Below are 16,072 nucleotides of genomic sequence, written 5' to 3'. Positions count from 1 at the left end.
AGATTTTATTGAATAACAAGTTCTTAATAATATACGTACATTTGCGTATTTGTGCACTCTCATACTGATGAGAGTACAAAAAACAACTGAAAAATAATCCTTTACCTTTAGAACAGATAAAAAAAAAGTTAAATAAGTTTGTACTTCCTCTCACTCCTTTTCAAATATGCGATATTTAAGTTTATGTGACTTGAGTGTTTGTTAGTGAAACGGATGTATAGGCCTTCTTTTTTGACTTTTTGTTTTTTGCCGTAAGCCTCGTTTGCTTTCATTTGTGTGTTTTGTTATTGTTTATTTTTAAATGTTACAAATGACATAAAAGCCACAAATCAAACTGATGTTGATTTTGTCAGTGAAAAGGGAAACGTTTGTTGTTGAGTGTGGAGCACAAATGTAAAGTAACAGGTCGACAGAATCCTTTCAGTTGTTAACACAAAGCTTTTAATTTCATGGCCATGAAATGCATCATGCATCAGAAGTGGCTTTCTGTCATGACTTGTGTTTTCGTGAGCAGTGACTGCATAAGAAAAAGGCCATATATGAAGCAGCAGCTTAAAACATGTTTAAAAGTGTTTCACGTCTTGACTTCTGTGCAGAAATACTTTCTCAGGCTCGTCTGGAGCTACGTGAGCCTGCAGCACTCCACAGTTAATGAAATCAGTTTGGTTTCTTTTTGGTACAAAGTCAGCTCAGTTCAGACGAACATCAAAAACACAGTGTTGTGGACGAAAGGTGAAAAAAAGGACACAATCAACGCAGAGCAGAAATGATCAAACGTCTGAATATTAGCTCTTTTTATTGTAAAATATCTGCATATATTGCAATATCTGACGTTGACAATACAGCAGTTTGCTCCATAAATGAGCAGAGTATATTCTTTTAATTGTGGAAATACAGACGGCAGCTCTGTCTGCTGCCTGTGTGACACCACATGTGCAGGAGCTCCAAGACGGAGGAAAGAGAGACATTTTTTATATCTTCGCTGACAGTCTAAAGAGCAACAGCCTTCACAGAGTGTGCTGCGTCTGAACGGCATCAGTTTGATTAAAGCTGAACCGTGCACCAACACACATTTTAGTGAAGTTTTGACGCCTGTCACCCACATGCAACACAGAATTCACTGTGCAGCCTGATGGGTCAGCTTCAAACAATGTGTGCAGAGAGGCAGCTGACATGTCTGTCTTTGGGAGACAAATCGAGACAAAATCAGGTGCGTTTTAGCCCCATTCACGACTGCAGCCCTGCATATGACTCTGAGTGGTTTAAATAGTTTTGGGTCAATGCTGAGGACTCCAATTATGCTTCAGAAGCGAGGGAGGTGAGATATAAGCTGGTTTACTTTGTCAAAAAGGCAAAAAAGATTCAAACAGAGGTTTTTAGAAGGAAAGTCAATTCTAAAGGAAGCTGGTGGAAAAAGACAGAAAGAGACTGAAACGCTGTGAAACACAAAATGAGGCAGGTATTTATACTGAGAGGCTGATGAGATGATGAGGGCCAGGTGTGTGTGTGTGTGTGTGTGTGTGTGTGAGAGAGAGAGAGAGAGCAGGAGGTAATCAGGTGATAGGTGTTAGCTCTGTGAGAATTTGATTAAGGAACAAAAAAAGCTGAGAATGAGTTAAGAGGCTCAACTTAAGAAATTGAAACGTATAAACTTTTTTGGCCATCCATGCCAGCAAGTGCGTTTGATGACGTCCTGGTGTCGGTTGACATTTGCATTTGTCGCCTAAACATAACCACGTGCAGCGTCATCCCACCGTGTGCTTGTGTTGAAATCACAATAACGGCATCACAGGACATTAACAGCAGACGCAGAAGAAACCTAAATATGTAGACATGGAAGTGGACTGCAAAGTGGCAACATGACGACTTGAGATGAGAAAGTGTCAGAAAAGTTTATACAACATGTTGAGACACGAATAAAACTACTCAACAATGAACACAAGTACAGCTGAAACAGTTACTGGACGAATAAATAAGTCAGATGACAACATAAATTGGCAACTATTTTTGATAAACACTTACATTTTCTGATTTTTTGGGGGGGTCTTTTGTTTTTCTATCACTGGCACCTGTGTGTGCTGTGTGGCCTTTCTAAAATGAATGAGTAAACTTACTTTTGACTGGCTTATCACTGCATAAATTACTGAAAAAAAGTGCAAAGAAGTAAGACAAAATATAGGAGGCAATAGTTGAGATTAACACAGGCGAGGGAGACATGTTTCCAGGGAAAGTGATGAAGATGATGGTGGGATGTGCAGAGCGAGGGAGGAGTGACATCGCAGTCCAACAGAGACCGAGAAAAAGGGGGATTGGAGGACTCATGCTCGTATGAAAGAGTTAAATCAGTCATTTGTTCAGTGGAGCTGCAGATCTCTGCAGATCTCTGAAGATGGAGGAGCTCTGCTTTCCACAGCTGATCAACACCTCCTGCAGGAGGCCCGGCCCTCCGCGGCCCAGAGCGGTGCTGGTTAACTGCCTGCTGTACTCCGTCTCTCTGCTCACTGTGGCTCTCAACCTGCTCGTCATCATCTCTGTGTCACACTTCAGGCAAACATGAACCCTTACTCCCAAATCTTACATTTTCACTCTCTAACATGTACTCGTCCTGTGCTTTAATCTTCTTTAAGACTTTCTGAAATGTAAATGTGCTTGTCTGACACTGATTAACCCTTTTTTCTTGTGCAGCTTCAAAACCATGGAGAAAAAGGCAGTGAAAAATGTATTAGGAAATGTTCCACAAATTGCAAAAAAAGTATATTTAGAGATTTTTTTTTCATTGCTGGTAAAAATGTCATGGAAAAAAAGGAAAAGCCAGGGAAAACTATATTTACAATAATCATAAATGCACATTTCAAACTATGTGACAAAATGATTATAATGTTTCAGCTCTTTTCCGGCTTATTTCTGTGGTATTGTTTTTAAAAAATTATGTTTATTGTATTTAATTTAATTTTTTGTTATTTACTAATTTTCTTCTACAATTTTCTAATATCTTGCAAATTTTTGGGTCATTCCTTGTTTCGTTGCTCACTGCCTCCTTCTTAGCTCAGGTATGAAAGGTTAAAGGTCTAACGACTGTTTCATTCTCCTTTTCCACTAACAAAAGCACCCTTTTCTTGGTTTGGGGGGTTTTTAGCCACTGATTTTGAACATACTCTGACAAGTATTAATTAGAATACATTATGTGATTAATATCCTTGTCTTTGTCGGGATATTGAATATCTTTTCAGTAAATCTGTGTATTGTGACAGGACAGGATGTATATTAATCAGAACTGATGATTTCAGAACCTCAGACAGCGACAGAGATTTTTTCTGCTTCTTCAGTGTTTCTGTTTCACATCATATCTGTTTGTAAATGATTCACTTTTCTGTCCGACTCTTCAGCCCTGTGAAACAGTATCCTCTTCATCCTTTTGACCACGTTTGTTGGTTATTTCATTTTTAAAACACACAGTACTACATACAGCTTTTCAAAGTTAAAAAATGTGAATGCATATTAGAAGAATTATCTTTGAGCTGCTGCTGAATAATTTTTCACTGTGAAACATTCGTCATTGTATTCTTCCTTGTTGACTGTTTTTCTACAAAAAAAGAAGACAAAATGAAGACAAAACTCTTTGATGGACATTTTTTTGTGTTTCATTCAGACGCTTTTCAGAGATATTTAACCCTTTGAAGCCTGAGCCAAAAGGTTTAATTCTCTCCAAAAACATGGAAAATTGCAATGAGCATCGTGCAAGAAACTGATAAAAGACGACAAGAAAACAACCTGAAAATTAATGTTTAAAAAGGAGAAAGAGTGAGAGAGAGAGAAAAATAGAAAGATGTTTTTTTTAATAGGGAAACATCTCCAGAAAGTGTTTATGATTATTAGAATTATATATTCAGAATATGTTTCAAAAAAAAATTCCTCACCTATTTTTTAAGTCATTTTCTTGCTTTGTTTTTTTACTTTCTTTTTAAGTAATTTTCTTTTTCATTTGTTGTAAGTGTTTGAATGATTTTCTGTTTCTGTTTTTGTGATGCAGCTTTGAGGATTTTCATGACACTTGTCTCTCTCCTCTCTCAGGCAGCTGCACACGCCCACCAACATCCTCCTCCTCGCGCTGGCGGTCTCAGACTTTCTCGTGGGCTTCCTGCTGCTTCCCGTAGAAATCCTCTCAACAACATCCTGCTGGTTTCTCGGTGACTTCGTGTGTTCACTTTATAACTCTGTGTCCTTCATCATCACCTCTGCCTCAGTGGGGGACATAGTGCTCATATCCGTCGACCGCTACGTGGCCATTTGTGACCCTCTGCGTTACACCACCAGGGTCACCGTGCGAAGGGTTAAAGTGTGCGTGTGTGCGTGTTGGCTGTGCGCTGCCATCTACAGCGGCCTCATACTAAAGGACGACCTCGCGGAGCCGGGCAGGTATCACACCTGCAGGGGAGAGTGTGTGATTGTCATTAACTACGTCGAAGGAGCCGTCGACCTGGTTTTAACCTTCGTTGCTCCCATCACTGTCATCCTGGTCCTGTACCTGAGAGTCTTCGCTGCGGCCGTGTCTCAGGCTCGCGCCATGCGCTCTCACGTGATCGCTCTGCAGCTCTCAGTGGCCCCAAAAACAAAGAAATCAGAGCTGAAAGCAGCCAGGACGCTCGGTGTTCTGGTGGCTGTGTTTCTGATGTGTTTCTGTCCGTATTACGGAGTCTCTCTGGCAGGAGACACGGTCGATTCTTCCTCTGCGTCCTTTGTCCTCTACCTGTTTTACTTTAACTCCTGTCTGAACCCTGTGATCTACGCCTGGTTTTACTGCTGGTTTAGGAAAGCAGTTAAAGTCATCGTCACGCTTGAGATTCTGCAGCCCGGCTCCAGTAAGACCAAAATACTGTGAAGTGACTGAACCGAGATCTGCTCCGCAAAGGTTTTCACTTAATCTCCCAAAATTAAGTTAAACTTATTTTCTCTCTGTATACAGAATGTAAATATATGTATACAGTAAAGAGCAGGCTCTGTGGTATACTCATGTGCATACTCACTCATACTCTGTGCATCCTCTAGTCATGTGACACTCACCTATAGACCACATGTGAAATCTGGCCCCTGATAGGATGCCGGGTGGCCCTCCAACCGTTTTCTAATACATAATAAAAATGAAGTGATTCACAGTGGTAATTGTTTTTGTACTTGGTGCCAGAGTGCATTAAACAGCATCAAAATAGAGCTTTTTTTTTTTTAAAGAAAAACACAAAACAATGAAACAAAACAGAAGTCCTGGCAAAGCACCTAGTGTCCCTGAAATCCTAAAAATGTCCTAATATCATTGAAATGTGCTGAAGTCCAAGAAAACTCCTAAAATCCCAGAAATGTTCTGGACATCCCAGAGGAGTCCTAAATCCTAGTATTGTTCAAGAATCTAGGGAATTTCCTAAAATCTGTCAGAAATTCCAAGAAATGTCCTTAAATCAGAGATGTCCTAAAGTGCCAGAAACATGGTGCTGCTGTGACTGGCCCCTGGCCCCCTGTCATTTTGCAAAACTGGCCGCCAAGTAAAGCAAGTCGAGCGTCCCTGCTGTAGATAAACAGTCAATGTGAAAGCTGTGCATCGCTCTGCTCGTTGTAAACTTCTTGTGGCGATTACGACTTATTGTCTATTTAGTACAAAATAAAATTATGACAAAATTCTTATTTTGTTCTCAACTGTTTCGTCATGCGACTGTTGTGTATTTTCCTCTCTGCTGCTTTATTTTATGAGATTAAAATTTAAAAAGAAGTTAGATGGAATAAAACCCCAAAGTTGTTGTTAGTACAGCAGCCTGTGTAAAACTGATTATTCAGCAGTGCACAGCTGCACATTTTATGTTCTTCATGCAGCTGCTGCCAATGTGCCAGAAGATGGAGCTGTTGACTTATTTGTTGTTGTTTTTTTGGGGGGTTTTTTTTGAGCCAGTGGGAAACTTTTAAGCTGCATCCCATGAGTTACTCATGTTATTTTCCCATCACATTTCTGTTAGATCCATTTCTAAACAATTTAAAATTAAAGTAATATAAGAATAATAATAATAAGAATAATAATAATAATAAAAGGAAGTGAGTTTTTGTGTTTTTTTGAAATGTTGAAACATGTTGACAAAAAATGTCAGAAAAAAAAGCAACACAATATGTTGTTTGGAGAAAAACTGAACTTTAAATTGTGAAGTGATACGTTAGTGTAAAATGTTGTTTTTCAAAGTTTGTGTCACTGAGTGTTGCACTGAAAATCAGTGTGTGTGTGTGTGTGTGTTGTGTGTGTGTGTGTGTGTGTGTGTGTGTGTGTGTGTGTGTGTGTGTGTGTGTGTGTGTGTGTGTACTTTGTGTGTGTGTGTGTGTGCCAAACAGTGTCAAGTGACTGCATGTCCCATGTGTGTAAAGTCATGTGTCACAACATGTGAAAAATGTCATCAAGCATGTGATTTCAATGTCTGTTCAGACTGTCAACAACATTCAGTGTGGACACAAATTTTATGGGAGATTTAAGACTGTCAGTGATGTTTAAAGCATTCAGAGACCACGTGTGACTTCTGTGACAGTTATGTGTGTGAATGTTGAATTTGTGAATCATTGTGTTTGAAAAATCACAGGTGTGGACAATTGTGTTGAATCAGCACACGGGGGTAAATGTCAGTACTGAACAGACAGTTGTTGTAAACCTGAAAATTCAAAACAATGACACATGACTTTAAAAAAAACAGTTTTAATATCTCTTGAAAAAATGTTTTCAAAAAAAACGTTTTTAAAAAAAAAAATTAAAAAAAAGGTTTTCCAAAACAAAATGTCAGATTCTTAATAATGGATGCTGTGATGATTAATAAAATATAATCAGATGGATCAATTTGATGAAGAAAATTAATTAGAGTCTGATTAAAAAAAGTTTATGTAAACATGTACACTGGAGCAGAAAAATTGCAGGCAAATTTACATCAAAACTGATAAAAATTAACAATTGTGTGGTGTGTGTTGTAAAAAGCATTTTAATGTATACAACAATTATAATATGTTTTGTTTATGTAAAATTTTTTCAATTTCATACAGTTTGTATTGTGTGTGTGTCTGAAGTTGTGTGTCTGACTTCAGTTTCTGTATGAAAATGAAGTGTTTGTATTTAACTGTTTAAAAGTCATAATTTTTTTTGATTTGGATTTAATTAGAAATAATACAATTTCTAAGACAAGCTAACTCAATGCTCATGAAACCTTTTTTTTTTTTTTTAGGAGTGAAGCCAAAAATGTGACAGTGTTTCAATCAGAATCTAAAAAAGTTTGAAAAAACTGTTTTTAAAACTGAAAATTCCTTTTTCTAGAGGATCTTTGTACTTTCTAAAAGATGAACAACTCTTGAGAAAAAAATGAAGAAGGTCTTGATTCAGTAACATGTCGAGTCCAAAATTGGAAGAATTTTTACAGATCGTGTGGATCAAAGTAGAATTAAAGAAGTGAAGCAGAACCTGTTAAACAAAAAATGAATCTTTCTTTGTTTCTGCTAAAAATTGGACACTTGAGTGGATGTTTGTGGATCTTTTTCTTAAAAGCAAAGCTGGTAAACTGCTGGAAACTGTGAGAAACTGTACATCAATGCTTTGAGGAAAAAAAACCTGTCAAAGCTAACTTCCTTTTTTAGGATTTAAAAATTTTGGAGAGCATCAATCTATGTACAAAAACAGTTTCTCAATTTATGTCAAAATAATTCTGGGATTTTTTCAAAATTTTTTAACAAATCTTGGAGCAAAGATGATCATCAAAAACAAATATAATGTTTTCTCTTTTTTAGGACAATGTCGTGAGATGGGTGTTTTAAAAGATTTAAAAAAACTAATTTTTGCAATGTAATGAAAAAATCTCAATTTTGATGAACATTTTCTTCATTTAAAAATTTTTAGAATAAAAAATGTTCAAAAATAATGATTTGTCCACATGAAAACTGAGTTTTTAAGCTGAAACAAAAAAAGCAGGTTGATTGAAAATTTCAGTGGCATTTAGTCTTTAGTGAAGTTTTTTGACTTGCTTATTTTAAATGAGGAGTGAATTTTGTTGGAAGCTGATGCACCTTTCATTGCTGCCATTTGAAAGTGTAACATAGTTTCCATGTCAATGAGTTCAGTCTGCTTTTCAGGACACAGTGACGCACAAACTGGAACCGGTTGTCTTTGCCATTTTTGGACCTGAAACAGTCCATGCATTACAGCATCAGGGAAACATGCAACACAGTCAGAGTTTCTTTTTACTCTTTTTGAATTTTTGACAGTGTGGACATGTGACATTTACCACTGTGTGCCAAGAGCAGTTCAGTCCTGTTTTAAAATTTTTTAAGAAATGTGATCAAATGATTTTGTCTCTGACTTCAGATGTATTTTTAAATGTCCCCAAGTTTCGCTTTGCCATGTGGAAATGTTTAGACTGTTAAAGTGACCTTGGATTTGTGTTTTTGAAAAAATGAGTGCCAAAACTGTGGGTACAGAAATTGTGTGTTTGAACAATGTTTTCAAACTCAGTGTGGTGTGTGTGTGTGAAAAACCTCTGTTCACGTCACGTGTGTGTCAGTCTAAAAAAAACACTGCATCAAACTGTGCAGTGTTTGAGTCATTGAACACATGCTGACTGTCTCTGAAAAATCAATTTTAAAATGTTTGTCCATTAACCCTTTTTAGAAGTTTGTCGCACACTGTTCGACTTCTTTGATAGTGAAACATGACAGAACTGTTTGTGTGTTTTGAGCTTTTTTTCAGAAATCAACTGTTGTGTTTTGCCAAGTCACTTTTGTATTCTTTCTTTTGCTATTTGCAAATTGGAATTTTTGTGTTTATTTCTGTGAAGCCTTTAATCAGGAGTTGAAACTTTTCAAAAATTCAGAGTTCCATGATTTGAAAAACAAGTTTAAAAGCATTTGACCGTTAAAATGCAAAAGACCTGCAGCATTTATTCAGATTTAATTTTAATTTTCCCTGAATTTTTATCAAATTTTTCTCATGCCAAAAAATTTTTATTAATTTTTCTGAAAACTGAAAGTGACCACTTTTTTAGTGCAAATGAATCTCCATCAGCAGTTTTTTAAATGAATTTTATCAGTTGCATGCTTCAGATCCAAGCAAGTTAAACATGAGCATGCACAGTTTCTCCATGTTTGACCCATTTTGAAAGCTTTGCTGTTCAATGCCTGAACAATGAAACAATTTACCTGACTTTTTAAACTTGAATTCTTTTTTTTTTAAAAAAATGACACCAAAAAGATTAAAAAAGAACAAAACATGGAATAAACCATCAAATGAAAAATAGCACATTAAATGATAGGTTTTTGCAATTTTTGTTGACATGATTTTTGCAGAAACCCTAAAAGTTCCAGTCATTTAAAATGTGTCGAAAAAAAAAATGGTGGAAAATTTTGATGCGGACTTATCATTGGCAAAATTAAAATAATAAATCATTCAAAATGGAAAGTTTAAAAAAAAAAGTGAAAAATGAAAAAATTAACCAAAATTTGAGATTTTCAAAGAAAACAATGACATGAAAAAAAAAAAAAACTGACTTCTCTTTCTGAACAGCTTAATGGAAACATTTAAAAATGCACATGAATTTTTCATTCAAATGACCAATGTGTCTCAGTTGTTTTTGCAAAAAAACATTTTGACCTCTCAACATGACAGATGATGAGCATCATTTTGTAGTGAACACGTTGATTGTTGTGTCCTTCAAAAACTGCATCAATGTTCAAAGTCGTGTAACACCCAGTTAAAGAGATTCATTGACCGTGAGTCAGTGAAACTTGTACACAGACCTTTTAACAGTTGTAACTTGAACACGTCACTTCTTTGAACATTTAACCTGATAAAGTGTAAAAAGTTGCACAGTGTACCATGAGACAGTGATCACATTTTGAAACTGGGCCAGTGTTTAATTTTAAGCAAAACTGTCCTGATAAACTGTAATTTCATTTTAAAAGTCAGATCCTGTTTTTGTTTACTGAAAATGTGTTTTTTTTGTGTTTTTTTGTTTTTTTTTTTCATTTTTGCTCAGTTTTTTGCAGTGTTTGCAGAAACATTGAGTGTTGCAGTCTGACCAGAAATTGCTGTTTTCTTATCAGGAGCATTTTGGTGTGCTGCATTTTGCACGTGCAATGCACCTGTGTGCTTCAGTGTTGTCAGTGAATTTTCTGAAACTACTTTATCACTGCTTTTTTCAAAAAAGAGCTGAACTGAAGTTGTTGTCACGACACTGTGAAAAGTGTCACTGAAAAAACAGGTCACTGACACTGTTCATTGCAAAAGATCACAAAGAACTTCATGTCAGACACACAGGTCAAACTGTAGACACACACACACTTTGTGAGTGACAAATTCACTGTGAACGCACAAAGAGCAGTGTTTGCACAGAACTCTGACACCATCAAAATAAGGAAAATGTCAAAATGTTTCATTAAATTTTCATTTGAACATTCAAAAAAAAATGCAAATGAACTGTTAATCATGCACGCTCTGACAGTACACGGCAAAATGATTTCACAAAGTTTGAGATGTGATGACAGGGAAATCAGATTTTTGTACGAAACTTTTTTGAAAATTTTACATTTGCAGTTTTTTTTTTTAAATTCATTTATGCCGCAGCAGCTTGATTTTTTTAGCTCAGAGGCATTTTCAAAAAACGTAAACTTTGTTTTATTTGAATATTTGTGACAGTTGCAGTATTCAGTTTTTTTTTGAGATTTTTTGAGACATTTGCATTAATTTGCTGTGATTTATTGAACATTGCAGAATAGTAAATTAAAAAATTTTGTGGTTTTTCAAATTTTTGTTTTAAATTTTTCCCATTGACTCTTAAATTTGATGTCACTGTCAAATGGCTTTTTGCAATGAACTCTGAAAAAATTAGTTTTCCAAACAGTAGTGGAAAGTAATAATTAGCAGATCACTATGTTTAATTCCTGACCATGTGCAGATACAGGTCGCAGGACTACAGAGGAATTCATTGTTGCTTCTGTTTGTTCAACATTTGATGTGGTATTTACAGAAGCACTTTTGTGCTGGCTGCTGACACAATCAGCGTGCATTTACAGTCAGATAAATGAATTTGACCATGTCTTCAGAGTGTAAACTTTTAGGAGGTTTTTGAGGTTTCTGATTTGAGATTAAGACACGGAGCTAATTTGACAATTTACAAAGTTTTATACTGTTAAAACACATTGTCAAATGAAAGCTGTGATTAAGGTTTATTTCAACCTTTTTTAGTTCAGTAAATTGTGCAACAAAGATTCATTGAAATCACCAGTTTTCAGTAACAGAAATTAAGAACTGTGGGTTTTTTTTAAAATGCATTTGATTACAGTAAATGTACAAAAATGTCAGAATGATTACAGCTCAAAAGAAGTTTCAGTCTGCTGAGAAAAAAACTCAGCTTGCAGGGTATAAAAGGTTGTTTTGGTTTTTGTTAATTATTATGTAGAGTGTACCTGATCATGAAAATATAAAGATTTAATGGTCACACTAAGATGGAATAGGACTGAATAAAATACATTACATGAATCACGCAATTTGACATTTTTTGAATTTTTTTTAATTAATTTAAAACAAAGTTAACTCAAAAAATCTTTGTAAAATTTAACCATGTTTTAATTCATTCAAACTTTATGGATTATTTAACATTTAAATGCACAGTTTTTTGTTTTTTTAGTTTTGCACATTTAAAAAAACAGTTTTTGGTTATTATTTTCAATATCAATAAAAAAAAGCTTAATTTTTAGTAGCTTTCTCAAAGTCATTAGATTTGTCAGTGTTAAATTGAGTTTTGCTGATCAAGTCTGGGATTTTTTTCAGTTTGAACATAGTGCTGACAGAATTCTGGGATATGTCAAAATGTTTGTAGCTGTTGTGAAAGTCTGGGATGAAGTCATCATTGAATTCATGTGAGCCAGTCTGTTTTTGGATCCTGAAAGTCTGGGATATGTCAGTCAGTGTGTGAGTGTAAACTGAGACAGTCTGGGATATAAATGTCAGTGTGTGAGTGTAGCTGCTGAAGTGGATATGTCAGTGTGTGAGTGTAGCTGCTGACAGTCTGGGATATGTCAGTGTGTGAGTGTAGCTGCTGACAGTCTGGGATATGTCAGTGATCAGAGCTACATTGACTGTGACAGGTCACCTAGTGGAAATAGCATGTATTTCCTCCATATGCCAAATATGGTCAAAATGACCTCATCAGGTGGAAAATAGTCAAAATGACAAATTCAGAGTCAAAAGCCCAGAATGACACCCAGAAATAATACAAGTCCTGTTTTTCTGCTCTGATGGCTGTGGGATCAAAAATGTCAGTTTGAATGGGTTTCAATGGAGCATTTTTGGACCTGAACAGTCTGAATGTAACTATTTAGTTTCCACAGTGTATTTTAGACTTATTGTAGGAGCTGAGCTGCAAATTCACTGATTACACTCAAATACACAATCCTGGACTACATTTACACATGCATCAACACATAACACAGTTTCACACAACAGTTTAAGAAAAAAAAAGTCCTAAACCTGTAAAATGAACAACAAACAGTCCAAAAGGGTTAAGGATGCCCGAAAACCTGGTCTTGAAATTCCAACTCAATAAATGTTGAAGATCCATGATAAAAAAAAAAAAAAAAGTGCATTTCCAAGCTGGTATGACGTCACCATAAGTTTTTATACTCTACACAGTCACTTTATCCTCTAACGCTGCCGCTGTTGTTGTTCTGCGTAACTCACTTTGTTGTTCTTTGACCTGCAGACCTGCAGGGACTCGAGACTCGTCGGCCGGCAGGAGTAAAGTCGTAGACGAGAACTACAACAACGTGTCCTGAGCCGAGAGAATAGGTTGGCGGGGAAACTCCAGCAGCTTCTCACGCCGACGAGACACCGAGTGTCTGTTCGACGAGCCGCCAGCGTGGACGACCGGCGACCAGGAGGAGGAGGGAGGAGGAGGAGGAGGAGGAGCAGGAGGGATAGGACGAAGGGTGTGTCGGAGCAGAGGCAGTCCAGGAAAGCTCAAAGTGGCTGAAACGCTGCTGAAGGCCAAGGAGAGGCTGGTCAGCGCGACCTCAGAGGTGTGACTCTTCAAACCTGCTTCATTCTGACGTTTGTCTTTCATTCTCTTTACAGGGAAACTTGATTTTAATACCTGCTGAATCAGAAAACTTGAACTTTTTAAATTGCTTTTTAGCAAAATTATCATCTTTTCAGGGCAGGGATGGAAATCTCACAATTTAATTTACTTTCAATTCTTGATGTCACAGTTTTGAGTTAGAGTTAAATCTCAAGAGAATAATCGAAGCAGGTCTCACTTCATGCAGAGTTTGAAAACATTCATGCTGTCTTTAGTCCATAAAAAAATGTGATAGTTTAACTTTATACGTCTAAATTAAGGTCGCAAAATAAAGCACAGCAAATCTGCAATATTTGAAAAACACATCACGTCTTTTTTCTTAAAATAATGAAATGATGTGAGTAATAATAAAAACACTGTAACTCCCAGATAACCACGCAGACCTGCATACAAAATAAATATAAAAGATAGATACACATTATACAGAATAAAAATGCAAAACAGAAAAAAAACACAATAAACTAAATAAATATAAAAAAATACTATTCAATAAGCACACAATATTAAAAGTAAATTAAATTCACAAAATACAAATGAACATACAAAATAGTGACACACAATATACAGAATAAAAATACCAATTTAAAAAAATGCATACACAATATACAAAATAAAAATACATAATAGATACCCAACTTTAAAAAAAAAAAAACATAATATAAAAAAAAATAAATAGACAAGATAGATGCAGAATAAATAGAATAAAAGCAAAATGTACAAAAATAGAAAACTTTAAGCTGCAAAAAAAAAAAAATATATATATACAAAAAAATTTTTCAAATAAAAAAACAAATAAATGATCATTGCATTTCTTAATGCAATTTTTTATCAATTAAAAAAATAAGAAAAATTAAATTTAAAATCAAAGCCCAAAATTCATAGATAATTTGACGTTTATCTGACCTTTACTGGTTGACTTTTAAACAGAATCATGTGTTGGTGACGTTAAGACGTTATTTTTACGTAATAATCTGGTTCCGTGTCGTCTTTTCTCAGAGTTCGTTTCTTAGGAAGTGACCTCGTCTTTACTGTACTTGTTCAGTTGAAAATTGTCCCATTTACCTGATTTTTCAGATCCAGCAGACCAGTCTTGAAGTTGCCTCTTCATAGTCGTGGGACGCCAACCAGGAGGCGACGGGTCTCGAGGTGAAACCGTCCGTGTTAGTTTGGAAATGACTCCAGCAGCTGGCGTGGTTTGTTTCAGTGTGTTTCCTGTTGGTGCGTCTGTGGTAACTAACTGCCGCTGACTCGTCCCGCCCCTCTCTGTGCGTCCAGGTGTTGATGTCCAGCTGCTCTCTGTGTCGCAGCTGCAACTCGTTGGTTTATGACGAGGAGATCATGGCCGGCTGGACGTCGGACGACTCCAACCTGAACTCGTCCTGCCCGTTCTGCTGCGCGTCCTTCGTCCCCTTCCTGAACGCTGAGATCTGTGATCCCGGACCCGTCAGCAGTAAGGCACAGTAACAGACTACAGGGCCGTCCACGCCAACAGCGATAACTACAAAAAAATAGTTTTAAAAATCAACTATAACTATAACTAATGTTCAAGGAAAGTATGATTTCGTTTGGATCGCTCCGAGAGTGATTTCATGAACGCTGGAAATACAAACAGCCAATCAGAATCTGTCTTTTAAACGTCACATCTAACATAGATCCTAAAGTCTAATTTGGACCACAAATTACAGCCCGACCGACCGATTTATGGGTCAACCGATATTATCGGCCGATATGAGCCTTTCACAGACACATCGAAGTTTATTTTTTTGATAAGAAAACTTTTTTTTTTACAGACCATTTGATGCAGAAAACGATGCTCGGGTGGTTTAGAAATAGTCAGTGAGTGACTGAAACTGAACTGTGCTGATGCTGATTTAGCTTTTTATTTTATTGTATTTATTCTTTATTTTTTAAATGGTCAGCAAAGACCAAACAGTACTGCTGTTTTATTTTATTTTTTATATTATTTATTTAAACAGTCAGCGAAGATTGATGCTGAAACACTTACAGTACTGATGTTTATTTTATTTTTATATTATTTATTTTTGTTTGTGTGTAATGGAAACTAGTTAAAAAAGTGAACTGTTAAAAAAAAGTTTTTTGTTTAAGAAAGCAGCCCTCTGAGTACTTTTGTAGTCATATCAGTGCAAAATCAGTCCATATAGAAATGATCTACTTTCCATTCCAGCTCAAAAATTCACTTTATCTGTCGCCAAATCAGTAATCTCTGAATTTTTCCACCATAAAATCGATATCTGCATCAGCCTCAAAAATCCCATATCGGTCAGACTCAAACACACAATGTCTGTTTTTATGTTAAAAAAGATGCATGAAGCTGTGAACTACTTTACCGTTTTTGGTTTTCTTTTTGTTTTTTATTCCTGTGAATTTAGTCATCAATAATTGATCAGCCTCTTTGACTGTAGCAGATTCTGACCAGCAGATGGAGCTGTTGACTCCTCTCAGGAGAAAAAGATTAAAAAAACAAAAGTGCTCAGTTTGGCACCATCAACTCTTTGTTTCTGTTATATTCATAGTTATATTTATGGTTATATTTATATTTATATTTTATGTTTTTTATATTTATATTTTTTTTTAAATTTTATATTTATATTTATATTTTATATTCACGGTTATAGTTATAGTGGTTGGTGTGGACGGCCCTTGACACCGGTGCGTCAGACGTGTCGCGGCGCCCTCAGGCTGTAGTTTGGCGTTTTCTCTGATGATGTGATTCTAAAGATGAAACCCAAATCTTCAGATTTGGCAGAGGTGAATTTGCAGCTCTGCCGGAGACAGTCTCGGCTAACATCGCTCCGTTTGAAATCTTCCTCTTGTCCTTTTCTCTCAGCGTGGAGCGCACTAACTGGAACGTGGAGGACGAGGTGGAGAGCGCCGTGAGGCCCCCCAGCGCTCAGGAGGCGTCCCTGAGACTCCAGTGTAAC

The 16,072-nt window shown here is 36.2% G+C and overlaps 2 protein-coding genes across 2 annotated transcripts in view; both read left to right on the top strand.

The window, feature by feature from the left end:
- The first annotated feature begins 1,298 nt into the window (after positions 1–1,298).
- Positions 1,299–4,879, top strand: LOC121948664 (trace amine-associated receptor 1-like). The gene is made up of 3 exons (XM_042494064.1): positions 1,299–1,318; positions 2,359–2,547; positions 4,072–4,879. The coding sequence occupies exons 1-3, from the start codon at positions 1,299–1,301 to the stop codon at positions 4,877–4,879; spliced, it is 1,017 nt and encodes a 338-aa protein (XP_042349998.1).
- A 10,990-nt stretch (positions 4,880–15,869) lies between these two features.
- Positions 15,870–16,072, top strand: part of LOC121948663 (DENN domain-containing protein 4B-like) — a 7,687-nt gene continuing 7,484 nt past the window's right edge. The window contains exons 1-2 of the mRNA XM_042494063.1: positions 15,870–15,925; positions 15,979–16,072. The exon at positions 15,979–16,072 is cut by the window's right edge and continues 78 nt beyond it. Of these exons, the coding sequence (XP_042349997.1) occupies positions 15,870–15,925; positions 15,979–16,072 (150 nt within the window). The remainder of the gene's footprint in view (positions 15,926–15,978) is intronic.

The sequence above is a fragment of the Plectropomus leopardus genome, chromosome 10 (genome assembly GCF_008729295.1).
Source record: "Plectropomus leopardus isolate mb chromosome 10, YSFRI_Pleo_2.0, whole genome shotgun sequence".
Classification (NCBI taxonomy): Eukaryota; Metazoa; Chordata; class Actinopteri; order Perciformes; family Serranidae; genus Plectropomus; species Plectropomus leopardus.
Note: the sequence above shows the minus strand (reverse complement) of the source record. Positions and strands in the feature narration are given on the sequence as shown.